The 21,800-nt window shown below is 36.3% G+C and overlaps 3 protein-coding genes across 5 annotated transcripts; 2 read left to right on the plus strand and 1 right to left on the minus strand.

Moving 5' to 3' along the window:
* Window positions 1–8,605: 8,605 nt before the first annotated feature.
* LOC117788937 (xenotropic and polytropic retrovirus receptor 1) lies at window positions 8,606–12,438 on the minus strand. The gene is made up of 7 exons (XM_034627886.1): window positions 12,245–12,438; window positions 11,232–11,781; window positions 10,538–11,176; window positions 9,868–10,062; window positions 9,471–9,640; window positions 9,081–9,323; window positions 8,606–8,875 (listed from the first exon to the last, which is right to left on the minus strand). The coding sequence occupies exons 1-7, from the start codon at window positions 12,311–12,313 to the stop codon at window positions 8,714–8,716; spliced, it is 2,028 nt and encodes a 675-aa protein (XP_034483777.1). The 5' UTR covers window positions 12,314–12,438; the 3' UTR covers window positions 8,606–8,713.
* A 2,269-nt stretch (window positions 12,439–14,707) lies between these two features.
* LOC117788967 (motile sperm domain-containing protein 2) lies at window positions 14,708–15,794 on the plus strand. Its single transcript, XM_034627926.1, has 3 exons — window positions 14,708–14,969; window positions 15,032–15,520; window positions 15,587–15,794. The coding sequence occupies exons 1-3, from the start codon at window positions 14,882–14,884 to the stop codon at window positions 15,742–15,744; spliced, it is 735 nt and encodes a 244-aa protein (XP_034483817.1). The 5' UTR covers window positions 14,708–14,881; the 3' UTR covers window positions 15,745–15,794.
* A 189-nt stretch (window positions 15,795–15,983) lies between these two features.
* On the plus strand, window positions 15,984–21,800 carry LOC117788945 (motile sperm domain-containing protein 2). 3 transcript variants are annotated; one of them, XM_034627899.1, is made up of 7 exons: window positions 15,984–16,482; window positions 17,335–17,820; window positions 17,898–18,136; window positions 20,629–20,707; window positions 20,936–21,039; window positions 21,105–21,416; window positions 21,478–21,800. In XM_034627899.1, the coding sequence occupies exons 1-7, from the start codon at window positions 16,392–16,394 to the stop codon at window positions 21,697–21,699; spliced, it is 1,533 nt and encodes a 510-aa protein (XP_034483790.1). In that variant the 5' UTR covers window positions 15,984–16,391; the 3' UTR covers window positions 21,700–21,800. The 3 variants fall into 3 exon arrangements, with proteins under 3 accessions (XP_034483790.1, XP_034483791.1, XP_034483789.1); XM_034627900.1 differs by having other exon boundaries at window positions 21,105–21,427; window positions 21,478–21,541; XM_034627898.1 differs by having other exon boundaries at window positions 15,985–16,482; window positions 21,105–21,422.

Raw genomic sequence — 21,800 nt, forward strand, 5'->3', positions numbered from 1 at the left:
CTCATATTTTCAACTTGCAACTTCTAAGCAAACTATATACGAGTATTTTCCCATCAAATGTTTGTACAACTTGCAGCAGCTCATCATACAAGGCCAAAGTACATATTTACATAAATTATGTCACATATCTTATGTGGTAACAAATACGGGAAAAAACTAAATGACAGGCAATGTCATAAAGTGCAGAAGTGGAAGAATGTTTCTTGAAGTCATAATATTGACAAATTTAAGTCCTGAACGGAACTTGACTGTCTGTCTGTCTGTCTGTCTGTCTGTCTATCTGTCTGCTTGATTTATCGTAAATGACAACTGAGCAAAGTTATATTTTAAAAAGCGAAAGAGAGCGAAAAGTAAGTGGCAAACACTGTTACATATACTCTTCTGCTTCTCTACTCCCACTGCAGACATTTTGTTACTTTATTTATTGCGTATACGCAGTGTGGTACAGTGTGTACCGAGCTCAACTTTACATTTGCCCAGACATTTGTGAGTTTGTAAATTTACGAGATGTGTATTAAAGCATATTATACCACAGATGGCAACCACTCAATGGCAAAATTAGCATATCAAATAAGACAGATTAGCACATCGGGTGAACGAATCTAGCTGTTAAATGAAATGACACTAATTGAGTGCAAGTATCAATATCAACATCAATTATAAATGTGCTCAGTTTCATTTGAAATTTATAAAATCAAACTTTTGTTGGACAATCTTATACTCAGTAGGGATGCTAAATCAAATAGGGTTATTTTATTCGCACAAAAATATAAAATCTTAATTCAATACGTTCATATTTTTGCAGGGTATTTCACAATTAAATACTCTCTCTTTAGCCATAACACAAGCTTGTTAATTATCAAATTCTTTGGTCTTTTACAGAAATTCATGCATATTTAAAAGTGTGTGTTTGCTTGGCAAGCGTATGAAATGAAAAACAAACTGCCTACATAAGACTTACCCAAAAATATATATATTAATTTTAATAATAAATTACCATTTTAAAGAAATGCAAATACCACACAAAATTTAAGATATATTTATGTAAAGCTCTGGCTTTAAAGATACGCCTTTAGGCAGAGATAAATGTGCTACCATATTTCCGGCAGACAGTAGAAGAAAACAGATAAGTGTTTTGCCAGCTCGCCAATTTAATGCCATTAGACAAAATTATAATTACGCACGTTTAATGGACTGTGGGAGCCATAAAATCGTTTATTTAATAACTTAATAACAAGCGTTAACTATAAACAGCTTAAGTAAAAGCATATATTTACAGTAATTGAGGTGCCAATGCTTTGGCAGAATACCTTTGTCTGTCTTCCTAATCGGCAAACCTTAACATTTTAAGGCATTTCACATATTTCAAGTGCCTGGCTAATTAGGCCTAAGTCCTTGAAGCATTAGCATTAACGTTTAATCAGGCTTTCCCTGACGCATTGCCGTTTGTCAGCAATAAATCCTGGGCGGAAATTATGTGGGCAATGCGGAACATCAATCTTGATGGGTAACGGCAGACTTAAATGTTGAATGACATCTAAAATTCTCCATGGAAATCGTGTGGCACATACGTTGTCATTAAGCTCGAAAAACATTCGCGTAATTACTTGCGATTAAATTTATAATTTTCTGTTTCTAAACAAAAGCGAACATGCACCCTTTTCATAAAGCATTAGCTGACAAAAAAAATAAAAAACAAAAAAGGTTAAAAAACATTTGCGGGTACCTTTGGGTAAACAAGTAAGGGTCGCTTTAGTTACGCCCTCCACTTCTGTTTCTCTCAAGTTTAAGTCGTTTAAATCTCCTTGCGTAATAGACCCTTAAAGTGCTTTTAATATCAATTTTATTTCATATCAATTTGTTTTATTTTATTTATTTGCCACAACAGCATTCAGAGCACGGAGCACGTTTAATGCTGGGAAAACAAGTTAGTCCGGTCCGTAAACATCGTTGTTTGCCTAAAGCTTCAGCTATTTTAATAATGCTATCAACTGGAGTTGTTTTGAATGTTTCCCTAACTTAGCAGCCATTGTTCTGGTTCTATAAATTTATCTTTCTTCACAATTACAATTAATTTCAAATTGCTAGCTGCAAATTAGTTTAATAATGCAATCTTAGTGTATTATAAGAAAATATGAAGCCTACTTTTAGGAACTGACTATAATTCATTTCGATTTACTCTGGTTTTGTGCAATTTCCAAAGCATTCTAAGTATGGTATGGAATTTGTGTGCAGCTAACAATGTTCTTAGAATTTAAATTGGAATTCTAACAATGCCGGTATTATCCAATAATGCAAGGGAAAGCGACTAATATGCATTGCAATTTTCGCAATAATTTCATGCAATAATAATAATTTCATAATAATAATAATAATAATAAAAGTAAATTTATGGGAGACAAATAAATATTTATGTGAGAGACTCAAAAGTTAAGAATCTTAGCTGAAAACAAAAAATATTCGATTGTAAGAACATGTATATTATTATTACTTTAACAATCAAATATTAAAAAATAGACTTTCTTGATTTTTGAAACCGTTTTTATTTTTCTCAGTGTAATTTTTGCACTTCATTGAAATAATTCACGAATCCTCGCATTGCTTGACATCCACTCACTCGGGGAAAGTGAGTGCCACATTGTTGTTGATATTTCATTAGAATGTTTTCAATGTCATTTTCGTAGTTGTTTGTTTTAATTCGCTGTCAAAACTTGCCATGACAGCAGCTTCACTTGACATTGTTGCTGTCGCTTTAAAATTTACACACACACAGTGACAGCCTTGAATGATGTAAGAAAGATGCGGAGTTACTTTTGATCCCCAGTGTGGTTTTAATGTTATTTCGTTTTGCGGGACTTTGGTTAATATTATGATGATAAATCGGCTTTTTGTATTTGACAACTAACATTTAAGCTTAAATAGCATTGACAACTGATATATTTATAAATGAATATACATTTATTGTCAATTTTCTGGAAAACCGTAATGGAGCTCTTTCTCTTTATCCAGCAATTCGACAAGCTGCTTACGATAATACTTAGCATACTTTCCAGGGACACTCATATGTATGCATGTATGAACATTTCATCTGCAGTTATACATCGGATCAATTTCGCTTAAAAATTACTGATTTATGCACAATTACAGAGCAGACAGTCGTCTGTCGGATGACAATGCGTTTTCTATTTCCTTTTCGCTTTTTGCTGGATGATGGATGGAAATGGAATCTCTGCTGGGAACGCAGCATTTTTTTTTTGGTTTATTTATAACCCGGGTAAATGTCTAATGCGCTTTACGCGTCCATTGGGTCACATTTGACATGAAGTCTACGTTATGGCACACTTTTGGGATCCATTAGTTTCAGTCAAATTTCATAAGCAAACAGGCAAAACCAATATACTTACGAGCACTGTAAATATATATTTTGTATATATATATTGGCATTAGTATGGCATGATAAATAATAAACATACGAGTAAAAGTATTATAAATAGCTTCACGCACAGTCTCTTTCATCAATCAATGCCCAATGATTCGATAGAGGAGGTTTGGTACCCTAACATTTGTTTCCACATCGCATTACTCAGCACATTTGACACACACCCCGAGATTTTGGCTTTGTCCTCGCAAACAACAACAAATTGGACCCTTAAAGCCACATCGACCAATATTATAAATATTAAAGCCAAAAGTCCTTACCGTTAAATGTTGGCCCAAAATCAAGCTGTGCAGTTGCCAAACTGTCGGCCTGTCAAAATGTTTTCATGGTTAATTTAAAGACCTATTTGATTTGCATATTTACCAAACCATGTTGGCCTGGCCAAGTGGGTTGGTTAAACGAGCCAATACTGTCAGGGCCCAGTGTCAGCGAGTTTAAATAAATTAATTAATTAACCTTCGTTGTCGCACACTTAAGGATCAATTTCAGTGATGTAGTCGACGATGTGGTTTTTCGGTGACTTCAACATTTTTCCCAACTCCAGAAACTGTGCTGGTAACAGTTTTGGACAAGTTAACACCGTTGTTATAGCTGTTGGTGCTGCTCTTCTCTTTGCTCTAACTCAGAAAGTTTTCTTTGATTTTTTTTCTATTGTGTAAAATGAGACAAAACAATTACAGACTTGAAACTTTTGGAAATTTGATAAAGACGAACTGTAAGATATTAAAATGTAAATTTCAAATAATGCGCTCAAAGCGACTATGTAAGCATAGAAAAAATCTTTTAAGTTGGATTTGCTTTGATAGCCCATCAAAATATTAAACAATTTAAACTTTAAACATTTTTATTTATTTAATTTTTAATTTAAATACTCTGAGCCTTATTTTATGACAAGAAAAAAGTCAAAGACGTATTCCAAAAAAATTTAAGTGAATAGAATTAAACATATTTTTTAAAAATGCATCAAAATTCGACAAAGCGTTTATATAATTCAAATTGACCACAACTGCTTAAAGTTTCTTTCATCAATAACAATAATGTCTTAAAAGAAACAGCACCATTAAAAAAATAGAGAAACCAGAGCTTACAGCTTATTTATATGCAATGGAAAAAATTCTGACAATAATATATAAATAAAATGAAAAAAAAAAAGTGTATATATAAAAATAAAACTTGTAGTGCTTATAGAAATCTCTAGAATGTTGTCAGGATATTAAATTATGCTTGACTGACAATTTAAATGTTTTTACACTGTGGGTGGCATTTTAATGATGTGCGAGAATCGTGTTCGCATTCGAGGAATGAATGTGACGCTCAAAGCTCATGTATCTGTATATGGGCGAGTAATCAAAGAAGTATCATTACGACTTAATAAAGCACGTGGCGTTGATTGGTAGCTGAAAATAGCCGTAATAATTGCAGTGCACTTTGAGCAAAGTTTTCTGGAAATGAACACAATTACGATACGCAAAATTCAATTGAAGAGCGCCAAATTCAGATTTAATCAGATTGCGTATGCAGGTTTAAGGCTACATCAAATTGGCGATATGTGCGCTGTGTGTTAGCAACTAGAAACACGAATTATGTGGGTTTTGGATATTGGAAAATAGATGGATAGATTACCATGCAAATGCCCACAGATACACAATGTGAAATTCGAAACAGATTGCGAAATACATTCATTTCGATTCAAATCCAAATGCGAAATGATAATGCAATTTTCCAGCTGACCAGATTTGGTTTGTTTACATAAATGAAGCAGTTTAAAAAAAAGCACGCGCATATCTTGCTGAACGAAATACGATTGAAGACAATTACAATTATTAATTGAGTTTTTCACACTCAATGCAATGTTGTCCTTGGTAACCAATCGAGAGGGCAAAGAGGCAGAGCGAATGAAACTGGCATTTATTCAGCGGAATCATTCATTCGATGTTGGCGAAATGGTGTTGACGTTGGCGTTTATCGTATAAATTGCAATCAGGCAATGCAAGAAGACAAAGGGAAAGCAACGTTGCGTATACGCAATTTGCACACTCAATATTATCGCTGCACACACAAAATACACATACGCCTCGTTGGCACTACTATATTGTATTGTCACTGTCGCTGTTGTTGTTGTTGTTGTTTTTGTTGTGGTGTTGCTATGCCAAATATGAATAGAATCTATCAATATATATAGAGGGAGGCAGAGTTATATATAAGTCGTAGGCATGCCGAGATATTTCCAGTTTCCTTGCTTCGCTTTGTTTACACAGAACAAGCAGGCAATTCTGCTATACATTTGGGGCATTCACATAAAAGTGTGTGTGTGTGTGTGCGTGTTGTGCGTATGTCAAATCAATGAAAATCTGCTGTGACAGTAGCCCAAAAGCCCAAAAAGTACGTGTTAAAACTTCAGACCTTTGAAACATGATTTGTGTTGAAGTTAAAAGCTCAAACGCCACAAAAAAAACTTGTATGCTTTTATGGTGCGGGTTAAATAAACGCAAAAAGTAGCTGCTACTAGGGAAAATTCCATTTAAAGTAGTGGTAATCCTTTATCATAGCCAAAAGCATGCGCTTATCAGTGAGCCGCATCTTGTTGCTGCTAAATGATGACACACCCACACACCCACACACACACACACACACGTGCGCAGCCTAATAAAAGCACTCAAAAATGCCTTCTTATCTAATCTATTGGGGCAAAGGGCAACGCATCAAAAAAAGCCGTCTGAATACCCTTGATGGCCATCAATGTAAATTCTGCGACAGTCGCAGCTGGAGGCCAACAAAAAGAGGAAAATAAACGTGAAAAGGAAATGCTGAAAAACATAAATAAAATCTGGCAATCGTGGAGATCTGTAACCCAGCAACGCATTCCATACAATTGCGAACGATAAAGGTATTTTTGCATTGAGCCAAATTGAAGCTAACAGCCATATAATTGTAGATTATCTTTGCCATAAATTGCAGAGTGCACTAAAGATTATAGCAACAATGTTTAAAATATTTATAATGGAAACCAAATTACACAATTCACTACTTTCTCCTCAAAAATCACAAAAGCGTCCAGCTGTTCCATCGAAAAAAGTCAAGCAAAAAATAAAGCAAAGCAACACACAAAAAGGACAACAAAAACATACTTATATATAAAATATGCATAACTGCAAAAAAAAAAAGAATAAGAAATGGAATTTTGTTAAAGTGAAAAGTTTTTTGTTAGGAAAATTGTTACATCGATATCAAACAAATTGATTGTAATTTAAATTTACTTGTGGGACTTTCATTTCCATACTTACAATTTACTTACTTACAATTACATAACGATTTAAAGACATTTCATTCTATTTGTGAATCATTCAGCTTCCGGAATTTCAGTTGGCTTTTCCTTAAAAATATTTATTTAGCTTGGCTCTAACTGGACTTTACAACTTTCCAGTTTTAAGTCCTATTAGGTTTTGGTTTTCTGGAAACAAGTCTAAGCTGGAAAACTGACAAGCGCAGAATATGTACAAAAGGCTTAAATTGCGTTATTTGTAGGCAGATTTTAGTTAAGCCGCTGGGTAACAATTTCTGCAGTTGCTTTTGCAACTTATTTTTTTTAGCAAATCGGCAAATGCATATTGCGGTTAGTCAGCATTTTAAAAATGCGAATATTGGTTAACATTTTGATAGTGATTTTCTATCGCAATTTAAGCTGTGAATTTGTCACAATTTACTGCCGAAATGTGGTTTGCGTTCAGCCATTCAAATGGCCATAAATCAATAGCACATCAATCATACGCCATGTTATGCATGAAAACAATTCCTGTTCGCTTTATTTTCAGCAACTTCTTGAAAACAACATAAACTTTTTACTGTGTGGGGAAATAGTTGAAAGTGTATGCAATTAAACTTTTGTAACTATTACGTACAAATTGTTAAACAAACTTCATGCACCGCAATTATAAAAGTTGAAATGAATCACCTCATTGTTCGCAGTATGAAACTAAACGCTGATTATCATAAAAAGATTGCATTTAATAAAAATTAATTTATGCTCGTATTAATCAAACCTGACTTAAATTGTTGTGACCTCTAAACTGTCGTTCAACAGATAATCACACAATTTTCAGCTCTCATTTGCTTTGACATAGAGAGAAGGAAAGAAAACCATCAATCAACATCACATAAAAGCAGCTGTGACTTGGCTTAAAATTGGGACCAGCCCCCTGAAATATTGCAAAAAGAAGATCTCAATACAATCCCCAAAGAAGCTTTAAGACAGGAATACCTACAAAATACATGTTTGATGTGTGTTATATAAGAGACTTCCTCCCTCTACTAGCTTCAAGTGGAACAATTCTCTGAACTTTCGAATTATTTTCTATTGCTTGATGTTTACTCGAAAGTCCAATCAGCAAATTAAACGCTACACACATTAAAAATACAATGAAAAGTTGATGATTAGGGAACCAAATATAGAAAGTTTGGCAAGGTAAGGAAGATGGGGTCTTATCAATGCCAATGCATTGGACTTTGCATACAAAAATTGAATGTCAATAAATAATTTGTTTTTTTGTACGTGCTGATAATAATTAAATGTACATATACTCGTATACCTGCACTAGATTGGCACAGTAGCTCGATAAGCTTGACGATTCTGTAAACAGAATCAAACATTTAAATGCCAAAAGCTGTATAAAATTGCTGTTTTCGTGTTTTATACCCTGTCAATAAATATAGTGGTTAAGTGGGTATTTACTTATACTAACAGCAATGCCAAAAAAGTCGATTAAATTTTGACAATTATTGCAACTAAATATTTTTTTAATAATTGTAAATATAATGAAAATAGTTACTGTTTTATTCTACAAGCTACTTTAAACCTTTTTCTAGGGTTACTTTGAATCGTTATCTATTTTTGTAAATTTTTTAATGTTTTTATTTACACATTTCCATGTCCCTGGCAACAATAGCCATTTGTAACTTTATCAAAAAGTACACAACAACTGCAAAACAAAGTTGCTGTCAAAATGTTCACAAAATAATGTCGCATGAAACGTGCTGTTGCAACTGATGATATTGGCCCCCAGATGAACCCATTGACACGTACTGCTCATCATGGTAGTTAAATTGAATCTATCTTAGTGCCACACACCCACACCTGCCCCACACCCACTATAAAACACTCAATCCACATGCGTTTGTTGTTCTATATTTACGTATACTTAATATTTGTGCACATAGAGATAAAATGACGACAATCGCTGCTTTCCAGTTCCTCTTCTCTCTCCAGTTGCTGTTGCACTATGCGCACAGATCCTCTACAGATTCGCCTTGGAGCAGTAAACGTTGTTGCTCATGTTTTTGTTTCTTGTTGCCAGGTTTGCCTCCAGAGCCGCCAGCGGCTTTGCCACGCCTACGATTAAGCACACCATCCATGTCATCCATCATGCGCAGAATTGTGGTCTGCAAAAAATATACAAATATAACAAATATTTATAAAACTACTTTAATTAAAATTTTAATTTGTAAAGGTATAATTACAACTTGTGGTTTTAATAAAAAATGAAAAACTGTTTATTTAAAACCTTTATTTTTTATTGTTGAAATTTAATTAAAAAGATTGCATCGACTGATGATACTATAGATTAATAAACAATTAATAGTATACCTGATCTGAGCAATCCATTGGAGCCACTGATATGTCGCGTACGGCTCGAAATTTGCCCACATTGTTGAGATGTTCGTTCTCCAAGCGAAAATAGTTCCATATAAAGCGTCTAAATACCTCGAGGGGACTGAGTATAGTTATCATAACATCGCCCTCAATATAACCAGCTTGGATAAGACTCATAGACAACGTCCAGCTAAAACGCAATATTAAATCCTCAATTATGCCAAAGTAATAGAACCACTGTGTAAGAGAGTACAAAACATAGAAAGTGAGAAAATGGAAAGAAATGTAATGGATGCGTTGAAAGATTGTTTTACGTGCCGGTCACTTGGACAAATATTTATTGCCGCCATTAGACGCCACCATGGCGGTCCAAACTCAACTCACCGTCGATGAATAAACGATTTCCTCACGCAAGAATCGATTTTCACCCGCCTTCGCATCGAACAGACCCCAGTCCATCTTGATGTCCCATATGTAGGCGTAGCAGGAGGAGAATAGAGCTGCCGTTATCCAGCAGTAGAACCAAGGATTCTCCTTCGACTGTCCATAGGTATCTGTTGAGCAAGAGATAGAAAAGGGGAAAGTGAAGCAGTGAAAGTAAAACGCGTGCTACGTGTATTTTGTGCTAAAATAAAATTATCATGAATTTGCGGTTGGCCATGAGGGGAACTCTAATTGGTAGCGTATCATAAACATTACGCATAATGAGCGGGAGTCAGTGCGTATCAGTGTGTACTTTAATAAACCTTCCCAATACCACCCAAAATAATCTTTAACTTACCCGATGTGGTGTGGAATTTGTGCGCAAAGATCACAACAAAAAACGAGGTCGCATATTTGGCGGCATTCACCAGATGTGGAAAAGCCTCCTTCGTATCCCGATAACGTCTTATACATTGAGCAAACCGAAAATACGCCGGAAGTATGGCCACAATGGGATGCAGAATAGATACGTACTGCACACAGAATTTGCCAGCTAATAAATATAAATATTAAATATATTCATTAGCTATTAAATTAATAAAAAAGCAATTCATTTTAAGGAAAACTTTTCTGAGCATAAATTAACTTGAACAACTTGTTTTTTTTTAAATTTCGGCCACTAATATGAAAAGTAATTTTGCACATAAATAAAATATTTATGTGAATAAACTGTGTTTAATAGGTTAACTTTTAAGTGGGATTTTGTGTGTATCAAATTAATTTCATAAACTTGAAAATAATGCCTGCTTTAACATACTTTTACATATATAAGCTGCACAACTTTTCAAGCGTATAAAATAAATTAAATGCACAGCAAGCAAGTTTTTATTAAACTTGAATAATTTTTAAATAAACTGCATAAATTAACAAAAAAAAAAGTTTATTTCAAAATTCAAGTTTGAACAGCATTTCAGTTGAACTTTTGAATGAACTTGGGGAAAGTATTACAAACTTATCCTATTACTCACCCTCTCCGGCTTTGTGCCACGTGGGATTGCGGCCAAAAAAGCACAGTAGGAATGGTATATCCAGAAATGCTGGAACCATGCTATTCAATTGATCCGCCAGCCAGAAATCGGCAAAGTTAACAAAGCAAAAGGGTGCCATGATGACCCGACTGAGGACGCGCAGCGCCCAATACCGTGCCTCGTGATGAAAGGTCCTTGTGGGATTCAAGAGGAAGGCAATCATCAGAGAAAACAGAAACAATGGGGCTGCATACTGGGGAATGCCCAAGGGTTCACAGAAAATATAACAGAGCACACAGCAGGCCCAGATTACGCCAAAGACTGAAGCAATTTCCATAATATTCTGCTCGGAGAGATGATTACGGGGATCCAGTTCAAAGATGAGCACATGGTTGACACCAGACGATCGCCAGCCATAGACATTGACGCCCCAGAGAAAGAGGCATTCGGTGATCAGAAATGGAGCTCGGAACATGCGCAGACCAACTCTCCAGTTCTCACCAAAGCCATAAAACATGGCCGAGATGACCACGGTTAGCAGGAGCACCACAAAGGCGCCCGAAAAGAGGCCCACCTTGAATGTGGTCCAAGGACTCTGCTGCTCACCCAGCGGTGGAACACGCAGTCGCTTCATGGCACCTATAAAATAGGGAATAATTTACATATTTTTTTTTAAATATTATTAAATACTCACGCTGTCTATCGCCACCCTCAATGTCCTGGGTGACGGCCTGCTCCGTTTCCTGTATGAGCCGATCAATGTCTTTGTTTGTATAGAAATGTGCCGCCTCCACGTGATCCGTGCGCCAACGTGCTCCGTAATCCACGCTGAGCAATTTATCGTGCTTCTTGAGAATCTTACGAAATCCGGTAAAATTGAGATTCTGATAATTCTGCAGCAGTATCAGACCCAAATAGAACTCGCTAAATGCCAACTTGAGATCCTGTATCTTACGCGCCGGTACATTCTTCTTGCCCAACGGTGTGCGTCGCTTCCAGGCGGGCTGCTTCTTCACATGCCCCATTTCCAATGCCTCCGTCAGTTCACTCCTCAGATTGCCGTATTTGCGCGTTGCCTCCGCCATTTTCTCCGAGTAAAATGTATTGATCTTTGCCAGCTCCTTGTCACAGTAGTGAAAGAACTCCTCATCGAATTTGGCAAAGTAGCGTGTGAGCATCTCACGATCCACAAGCTCCGCTGAGGGCGACTGTTCAATTGCCGCATACAGCATTGCTTTCATTTCCTATTGGAATGTAATTTATTCATTTACAAATATTCTTTTAAAAAAATTAAAGTGCTGGTAAATGCTATCTAAAAATTCGATCAGTACTCAAATAATATCGATTAACGTTTACTGATTCACGCGGAACTAAAATTTCTCTATCGAACTCAATCTGATCACCAAATAAGTACATATGCATTTACATTTCAAACGCACTGTGATGCGCTGTCTTGTAAACTCTCTCTCTCTCTCTTTCTCTGTCTCTGTTTACGTTTATAGCGAGCACAACAAAAGGAACGATTGACAAACTCTCAAAGCGCATGCGTCAAATTCGCGCCATGGCAAAAGCTCTCGCTGACATTTGACAGCCGTTTTTCACGTGACGTCACCAGCAAACTGACAGCTAGGAAAAGCACACACTTGAGTGTCCATCGGATACATATTTTTTTCATTTCATTTTTCGCACACTTTGTGTGCATTTTACCTCATAATTGATATACTGCTTGCGCCATTCTGGCGTTATATGCGCCGTCAAATGTTCGGCGAACTTCATCTTTGGCGTGAGCTACTCCTGCTGCACTGCATCCACATTGAAACGAGACGGACAGCGACGACAACGACGGCGGACACGCGCACGTTTTCACGTAAACAACAGAACTGGGCCAACGCCAAAGCGAAAGTTTTCGATGATGGTCTGAATGCCAGGCCATGCTAATGGTTAATGGCGGTCGAGGAGGGAAAGGGGGATGGGGTGTAAAGAGCGGGCATTAAGGAGCTTTCAATATGTAAATGTTGTCGTTTCATTGTTATTGTCCTCAGCTGTCATCCATCGCATCGTTCGCTGGCCAATGTCAACAAAAACAAAGCGCTAACAAATACATTTCTGTGCTGCCAAATTTCAAAATTGGTAACAAATTAAATTTGTTTTTTTTTGAGTGTTAAATTTAATTTATTTTTTATTTTGTTAAGGAAGAGATTCAAACAGTGAATTTGAAGAAAAAAAAATTTTAACGAAATTAATTAAACTCAAATGCAGAATAATTGTAGAGGCCAAAACATCATCAAAATGACATTCCGCTTGATAATCGGTTTAGTTTTGACAAAGTTATGACGGATTGAAGTTGGGCAGACTTTGGATTTAACAACTTTTCAAGTCAAAATTTTTGTTCAATTCCCCATGATTTTTGACAAAAAAATGAAACGTCTCAGAATCAAGTTTTAAGTGTTGTTTTATACTAATTACGATATAAGGAGTTGTTTAAAAGTGAAAACTAAAGTTTTAAAATTTTGAATTTTCAAAATATCAAAGGGGGGACCCTTACCATCAAAATCGAGTTCTAGCAAAAAATAATTTTTTTTACAAAACTAATTAAATTTAAATGCAGAATGGATTTAAAGGCCAAACCATGATCAAAATGACATTTCGCTTGAAAATCGGTTTAGTTTTGACAATGTTATGACGGATTGAAGTTGGTCAGACATTGGATATAGTAACTTTACAAGTCAAAATTTTTGTTCAATTCCCCATGATTTTTGACAAGAAAATGAAACGTCTCAGAATCAAGTTTTAAGTGTTGTTTTATACTAATTACGATATAAGGAGTTGCTTAAAAGTGAAAACTGAAGTTTTAAAATTTTGAATTTTCAAAATATCAAAGGGGGGACCCTTACCATCAAAATCGATTTCTAGCAAAAAATAATTTTTTTTACAAAACTAATTAAATTTAAATGCACAATTAATTAAGAAGCTAAACCATGATTAAAATGACATTCCGTTTAAAAGTTCAGACAATGTTATGAAAGTTTAAAGTTGATCAGACTTGGTTCTAGTTTACAAGTTTAACTTTTTGTTATTTTTTAATATAAAGCAAAATTATACACATACAAAACTAATATGTTTGGAATTAAGTAGCTAGCTCTCATTTCTGATGTCTTTCCTTTTGGCCAAATAGCGTTAATGACTAGTAAATAAATAAGGAAGTAATTGAAAACTGGTTTACAGATTGCACATTTATAAATAACAAGTGAGATGAGACGAGAGAAAAAACAAGTAAAATACATAAACAACAGCTGTAGTGTTATTCATTCTTATTTATTTAACTAAGCAAGTGGGAGGTCATTGTGTCATAAGCACACTAAAATCAAACAAGTTTGCTTAAAATTTATTTCGTTAAATATTAAAAATTAAATATAGTGCATGAAATTCCTATAAACTTGTATTTTAAATAGACTAGCACTCTTTTTATTTTATTTAATAAAAAAGTTAACAATACTTGCAAATGTATTGCATTGTTTTAAAAAATGTGTGTAAACTTGTTTTCGCAAAATGTTGTGTGCAACATATTAAGCAACATTTGTAGTAATTTCTTACCAAATATGTTTCTGACATTATTACCTTAAAACATAGCCCAGTAGTCAAATATCATATAAAATCATATCACATTTCCTGGAAAAACACGTTAAGCTAGAGATAAGAAAGCAAACAAATTGTTAATGCCCTAAAAGCGGTCATTCTACAAACATCTGGAGATACGAGTACATTATGAACCCAGCGCAGTGCCAATAGTAATAAAAATCAATTTCAAAATTGTTTTCATAGTGTGGAATTACATACATACAAATAGAATCTAGAATTTGTTCGGCTTTTCTCTCGCTCGCTCGCTCGTTTCGTTGCTCGGTGTTTTTTGGTCTTATCGGAATTGCTGCCTTCTCCCGGGAAGTCCCTCGCCCCTCTCTTGTTGTTCGAGTCATGTATTTTTTTTTAGATTGATTAAAGAACGGTCTGGTTTGGCTGCCACCCGCATTAAACCGCCTGCATTCATGATCGTTCAGAACCGGAGCACACTCTCATACATATGTACTCGTAGCGTCAACGGAGAGCGAAACGAGCAAATTACAATCTCGGGGTTTTGTAGCGCTTGTCAGTTCTTGATTGCGCTCTACACAGGCAAGTCATTCGGTTATCCACTGAGATACCCCCCGGAGAGAGAGAGACTTTTTTTTACAGATTATCAGCGATTAGCGATAGGGGCCCGGTAGCCAAGCGATAAAGCAACAAGTTCCCATAGGTTTTTCTTATAAATTCAACATATACCCGTTAAATTGACCAGTCCAGTTCAAGATGCCAAAAGGAGTACAACCCACAGCCGAGCAGGTTAATGAGGTAAAGACCCGTTTCCTGCAGAACCTCGCAGCGGAACCACCAGCAGGTAAGTGTCCGATTCTTGCCTATTCTCAAACGATCGTTACTTATATTTGAACTTCCCCTCAGTTCCATTCCATCCTAGCGATTTGGCTAGAATTAAGGACAGCGATGTCTGGATCACACAGCTGCTGGAAGCCTACAAATTGGATGTGGAGAAGGCTATTATTCGTCTCCGACAGAACTGCGAGTGGCGTCAGAGCTTTGGCACCAATGATATCAACGAGACGAATGTGAACCAGGAGTATCTCAACGACGGTGAGATCTTTGTGCATAACCAGGATAAGGATGGCATGCCCCTGCTCATTGTGAACATGTCCAAGCACAATAAGAACAAGAATCAGGAGGATCTTATTCGCGTTATGGTCTACTGGGTGGAGCGTATTCAACATGAGACAAATTATTCCAAGAAAATTACGCTTTTCATGGATATGACTGACGCTGGACTTGGCAACCTGGATCTGGACTATATCAAGGCTATTATTGGATTGTTCGAGACAAAATATCCCAATGCACCCAACTACATTGTGGTTCATGATCTTCCCTTCCTGCTAAATGGTAAGTCAAGTCCACCTAAAGTATAAATGTATGTATTACATATTTTTCTACTTCTCTTTACTTTAGCGGCATTTAAAATTGTGAAAGGTTTTATGCCCCCGGAGGCTTTGGAGATTCTGAAGGTGACCACAAAGAAGGACATCAACGAGTATGTGGACAAGGACAACTGCCTGAAGGTCTGGGGCGGCAATGATGATTACGTCTATAAATTCCAAGCTAAATAATTTTAAACTGTATTTGAGCATGTAAATAATACGATATTTATTTATCTGAGTTGTATGCGATCTTTATTTAATTGCTGAGCACAGCTCAAAGTGCAAAGCTTGAGTGTAAAACTTAATTGCAAACATTGAGTGCAAGTTTCTTTCTCTCTCTCTCTCTCTCTCTCTCTCTCTCTCTCTCTCGCTATCTTTGCTCTCTGACTAAAGCTTTCACTCGAGGCGATCTCATTTAAATGCAATGGGGCACACGGTGGCGATCACGTTCTATTGCAACTGCCCTTTTCAAGGGAACGCGTTTGGTGCTCCACATCGACTCGCACGCCGAACGACTGTCAATTCGAAAAACAATCGGTCGATCGATCAGCAGCGATCAAACACCGTTAGTTAGCCGCGGTAGCTCGTGCTAAGCACTCGAATTCGTGTATTGTCGCATGTTTTGTGTCGATTGATAGTGTTTCGGAAATTTTGGAAACTCAAATCTAATCACGATATATGTTAGCTGGGAAAGTGGATTATCGATTAGACTAACATTGTGCGATAAGCAGAGAACTACAAACTTGACTGTTGCTCTGTAATTGCCGTGCGCAGAGTTCAATGTTTAGTCTTCCCATAGTTGTCGTTTGTATCGAGTGTTGAAAGAGCCATCAATCATGGGTGTTAAGGTTCAGAATCCAACGACTGCACAAATCGAGGAGTTGCGTCAACGATTCAATACTAAATACGCTAACTCGCCCCCAGCAGGTGAGCATGGCCTTAGGTTCACAGATAGTTCAAACAGGTGTGAGTTCTAGAAATACGTTGATTCTAATGCATTATGGATACATATCTTTGTATACACTATTTAATATAGTATATCCACATACAGTATTTACTCAACAATCGTTACGAACTGGCAAACTATTCGCGGTCATAAAAAATAAACTGATTGCTTTAAAATCGATTGCTTATTTACGCTACGAAAACGAATCGTTTTGTGTAATTACGGAATCAGTTGTGCAAATAAAGGAAGCTCAATGATCAGGTGTTCCAGGAATGCAGTTCATAAATTCAAAAAGCTACAGCCCTGAAACCGTAGGCTAATCATATGGAAGGCATTGCTCTTTGTGGAAAATAAAAACGTTTGTCTTACACAAAGTTCATTTGCAAACAGTGTTGCCATTTTAGTCTTTTTTTATAGCTAAACAAAATACTTATGTAAACAAACTCTCTATCGAAGATATATTGCGAAGAGCATAATTGTAGTGTTCGAAAATTATAAAGATGAGCTAAATTTATTTCTTATCCTTAAGTAAGGATACTTAAATATATTCAACTTTTGACTATTTCTCGATTGAAGTTATGGCAGCACTGTTAAAATATAGTAAACTTATCACGCTGATGATAAGCCAATCAGGTTTGTGGAAGCTCGTTACATGCCTTCCACAAAATACGTGCCACTTCTTGTCACATTTATCAACAAGACTATTAAATAATATCTCACATAATTACAAATAATAACTGATAAAAAAACATTAAAATTTACAAATAAAAAACTTTTATGTATATAAAATTTAAAAATACAAATTTATAAAATTTGATTGGCTTTATTTATAGAACCCTTCCATCCCATCGACCTGGATCGCATTCGAAACGAGCAACTATGGCTGCAACGGTTTCTGGAAATGCACGATTTGGATATGGAGTCATCCTTCAAACAACTCTGGGAGACATGCGTCTGGCGTCAGTCTTATGGGACCAACGATTTGGATCATACTCAATTGAATCAGGAGTACTTAAATCAAGGCTGTGCTTTTGTGCATAGTCAGGATGTGGATGGCAAGCCACTGCTCATATTTCGTGTCCGATTGCACAACAAATCAAAGAATCTAGATGAACTCATACGCATTGTCGTCTATTGGATTGAGCGTGTACAGAGGGAGAATCATCTGACCCAACTGAGCATATTCTTTGACATGTCTGGCACGGGATTGGCCACATTGGATCTGGATTTTGTAAAACGTATTGTGGAGACTTTTAAGCTCTACTATCCAAATGCACTCAATTATATACTGGTATTTGAGCTGGCCTGGGTACTAAATGGTAAGCTCACTCGGAAGGTTTTGCTAGGGTATCAAATCAACGGTCAGTCCTTCTTACTTGTTTTTATTTTTTTTTAGCTGCCTTTAAGGTCATCAAAGCTCTGTTGCCGCCAAAGGCAGTTGAGATATTGAAAATGATATCGAAAAAGGACGTCACACAGTACGTGACCAAGGACAACTGTCTGGCTAGCTGGGGAGGCACTGACAACTATGAGTTCAGCTTTGTCCCAGAGTCAAAGCCTGCAATATCCAAACCCGTGGCGGCAAATGCCGGTGACGCCGAGCAACCACATCAGGATACGGCCAACGATAAGAAGGTAAGTAAACCCACGGGTATACCTATATTATATACATATACAGGTACACAAGTAATTGTTGTGACAAATTAATTAGTTTGAATATTTTATTTCGAAAAAGAAAACCGCTTCATGTTTTATTTTTTTGTATAATTTTTTTTTTTTTAAACAAGCTTAGATTAAATAATATCTTCCCAAGATAAATTGCTTTTAAAGTATATACTTTTGATCTAGAAAAGTTTTTTGATAAAATCAAAACTAACAAAGTTATATACATAAAAACATTATTTCTTAAAAATAATTTTCATGGAATTTAACTGATTTTAAAAATTAGAAAATCGATATCTGGATGTTCTTTTGTAAAAACATTTTCTTGACTATCTGTTAAGGAGTGTGTGTTTCTTTTTTTTGTCAAAACAATTAGTTGACTAACTGTACGTCCAGTCCAATGTTTAGGTGTGTTTCGGCTTAACTGTTGTGCCCTAAACCAGCCGGAAGTCTGTCTATTAATTTCTTATGCTGACCGCCAGTCACGCGATGAAACTTTTGCTTGTCCATTAATTGATTTACATTTGAAACGGGTATTGATTTAGGGTGCCGCTGACATTTGCGTGTCCTTTATGAGTGTCCAAAAATTGTAAATAATATAGACATAGAGACCACACGGCGACATAGTTATCGTTATTTTTAGCCATTTGTTTGACACATTGCAAAACTTTCGCTTTCGGTTCCGAGTGGTCAGTGAAGCGTTGCGAGGCGTTGACCTGTAACAAAGTAGAACACTCATGGAATATATTATAAAAATAATTCCCAGTGGACGAATTACGGGGTGTGCGGGGGCGTCAGATAGGCTTCTGTTTTTGACGTAGCAACTAATTTTGTCATTCGCTTTTTATTTAGCTGTCGTTCTCACCATTCTCCCGTTTGTCCGTTCTCTCTCATTTTCGCGCCTTAATTAATTTAATATGATTTGCACAACGCATTCAATGCAATGGGCTCAACAGCTGTTGTTACGAGAGGCTGATCGTAGTGTGAAAGCTTTTTGTTTGTCGAAAAGCTTTTATTGTTTGGCTTTTGCTTGTCGTGTTGTTGCTTTTTGGGTGTGCTTTTAGTTGTGCTTCCACGTTTGCCGCGGCACGACGACAATACGTCATCAGCTACCAGCAATATCAATGCATTCGCGATATATTTTATAATTATATTTATTTTCTTGCATTGTGTGTAGTTAAAACTCAACAGCTATAATATATATTTGTGAAACACAAAAAGAAAGAAAACCAATTGATATTATATATTCTGTCTTCAGCAAATATGCCCAGGGTAGGTGGCGTCGAGAGAATTGTGTGTGTGTGTGCGTGTATATTTAAATGTATGTGGCTGCTCGCTGATCTTGTGTATTGTGTGTGTTTGTGCGGTGCTATGCTAAACAAAGCATATCAATGATATGCGAGGAATCGTATGAAAGTAAAATGAATTTCAATTGTTATTCAAGACATACAGTTTGCAAATTTAACCTCGCATATCAATTCATTGTATTCCTGGTTCTACATTAGTCATACGGGGCGTATAGTAAACAAAATAAATTACAATATATTTGTTTTTAAACCGTTTATTTTTTTCTTATTGGCCAAATGTTGTGGAAATAATGCTGGCTGCTACAATACTGTGATATCGATATATTCTGCTGCAACGATTAAAGTTAGTATGAACTGACTGAATCAAGGCTGCCATACGTATTTTAAAAAAATTGTGGCGCCACCTTTTGTCAGTTTTGTGATACCTAAATATGCCAGATCAAGAATGAGAACGGCGCGCAATTTAATTTTTTTTGTTATTTTGCAAAAAAATAGCAATACATACCAAATTAATTGAAAATTTTTAATTTAAAAGTAGATATCATACAAGTACAACTTTTTTGTGAAGATTTGTGAACCAAGGCTGCCAGCCCTTTTTTTGTAGCAACATGACTATTGAAACAAGTTGACAGCACAACTTCTACATTTGTATTTGCAATTGTAAATTGCGGAAAATATAAATAAAATAATAAAACAAAAAGTTAACTACTAAGGTTTATTATATTAAGTGTCAAAGTGCCGAGCTATATAACTAAGGTGTGTTAATTAATTCAAAATGCACTTAACAGAAATCAAACAGAGTTGGTTAACTTAGAATTGTTTATTGAAACAATATTATTATTAAGTCGCGTATGCAACACAGCTGATTCGATTCGTGCAAATTATTTCAAAGAAAATCAAATCAATTCGCCAAATGGCCTCAATAACAAACTGTGTGCTCAAGTGCTGCTGAAGGTGTGAGTGAGATGTCCACTTGTAAAAATAGCAGAGCTCAGCATGAATCGATTGCGAATCGTGCCATTAGTGCGGTAGTGGGTTGAAGGAGTGTGGCAATAGGGGCGAGGGACGAGGTGCGTTCTACCCCCACCCCTATTTAAGCAGCTCTTTTGCGAATGCGAAACTGAATCCATTTTCATTTGTGCTTCTCTCATTACCCAGGTACACTTCGCCAAGAGCGCTCCAATGGTGCTGCACGATACAAACATAGGGGAACTGCACACACCCTCGGATGGAGAGGGTAAGTCCAAGTCCATACATCTGAGTATTTCCAACATTTCCAATCGGTTTGGCATTGCTTCTATTGTCAGGCAATTTAATCTCAATGATATTTAATAGAGATTCGTCGTTTTTCGTTAAATCCAAACAAATTTATACAAATTTAATATTTTTAAAAAATCAATAAGTACTTACTTGTACATAACTAACATATCTATATTTATTATATGTCTTGTATATTTTACTCCAGGTATGTTGCAATTGGAACCATCAGAGTATGTCAATTTTTGCCCAATCACTGGGGATGCCAAACTGACCCTCAAGAACATGACGGAACAACCGGTGGTTTACAAGGTGAGTCCTTCAAATACCACTTATAGAAATGGGTTTATATAAAACTCCTTTCTCTGATTTAATAGATTCAAACCACATCACCGGAAAAGTTTCGTGTACGTCCGCGCTGCGGCGTTGTCCCAGCAAATTCCACCGCAGAGGTAAACATTTGGCTCAAATCGGATCATCAGCTTAGTCCAGATGCAAAAGATAAATTCCTTGTCATGGCAGCATTCGCTCCGAGCGTTGACTGCAGTACTCAGGAGGTGGCAGACATATGGAAAGAAAGGGGCACAAATGATCCAGAGGTGGAGAATCATCGTCTTGTCTGTCGCCTGACGGGAAAATCCAAGGAATCGGGCGCTAAGGGCGAAGGACAAGATGGTCAAGGCAGTCGCGTAAGTAGTATGCTTAAATTTTAATCCCTATAACTTATTAATTTGTTTCCATGATTTTTAGGAATTTGGACCACAACAATTGCGGGAGCAGAACAAAGAAATGTCAGCTCAGCTGAAACACACAAGAAATTTACAATATGCAACATTATTCCTAATATTGCTACTATTTGCGGGCTTTGGTTTTTTGCTTTTTGAGCGATTTCATCATTCCATTGGGGATCATCATCACGGATCTGGCACATGCGAAAAGACGACAGCATTTAAGTGTGGAAAGCACAAATAATATTTACTGTCGAAATGCAATCTGACCAGGCTAGACGATGCCACTGTTAGTCACCAATCAATCCAAAACAATCAAGTCCACAACAACAACAACAACGGAAA

The sequence above is a fragment of the Drosophila innubila genome (genome assembly GCF_004354385.1).
Source record: "Drosophila innubila isolate TH190305 chromosome 3L unlocalized genomic scaffold, UK_Dinn_1.0 0_D_3L, whole genome shotgun sequence".
Taxonomy (NCBI): domain Eukaryota; kingdom Metazoa; phylum Arthropoda; class Insecta; order Diptera; family Drosophilidae; genus Drosophila; species Drosophila innubila.

Excerpts from the sequence above, each read along its gene's own strand:
- LOC117788945 (XM_034627898.1), top strand. The coding sequence starts at position 16,392 with ATGGGTGTTAAGGTTCAGAATCCAACGACTGCACAAATCGAGGAGTTG. Across the intron at positions 17,821-17,897 it reads GCTGGCCTGGGTACTAAATG|CTGCCTTTAAGGTCATCAAA; the intron begins GTAAGCTCACTC and ends ATTTTTTTTTAG. Across the intron at positions 21,040-21,104 it reads AACAACCGGTGGTTTACAAG|ATTCAAACCACATCACCGGA; the intron begins GTGAGTCCTTCA and ends CTGATTTAATAG.
- LOC117788937 (XM_034627886.1), bottom strand. The coding sequence starts at position 12,313 with ATGAAGTTCGCCGAACATTTGACGGCGCATATAACGCCAGAATGGCGC. Across the intron at positions 11,782-12,244 it reads AGCAGTATATCAATTATGAG|GAAATGAAAGCAATGCTGTA; the intron begins GTAAAATGCACA and ends ACATTCCAATAG. Across the intron at positions 11,177-11,231 it reads TGAGGGTGGCGATAGACAGC|GTGCCATGAAGCGACTGCGT; the intron begins GTGAGTATTTAA and ends CCTATTTTATAG.
- LOC117788967 (XM_034627926.1), top strand. The coding sequence starts at position 14,882 with ATGCCAAAAGGAGTACAACCCACAGCCGAGCAGGTTAATGAGGTAAAG. Across the intron at positions 14,970-15,031 it reads CGCAGCGGAACCACCAGCAG|TTCCATTCCATCCTAGCGAT; the intron begins GTAAGTGTCCGA and ends ACTTCCCCTCAG. Across the intron at positions 15,521-15,586 it reads TCTTCCCTTCCTGCTAAATG|CGGCATTTAAAATTGTGAAA; the intron begins GTAAGTCAAGTC and ends TCTTTACTTTAG.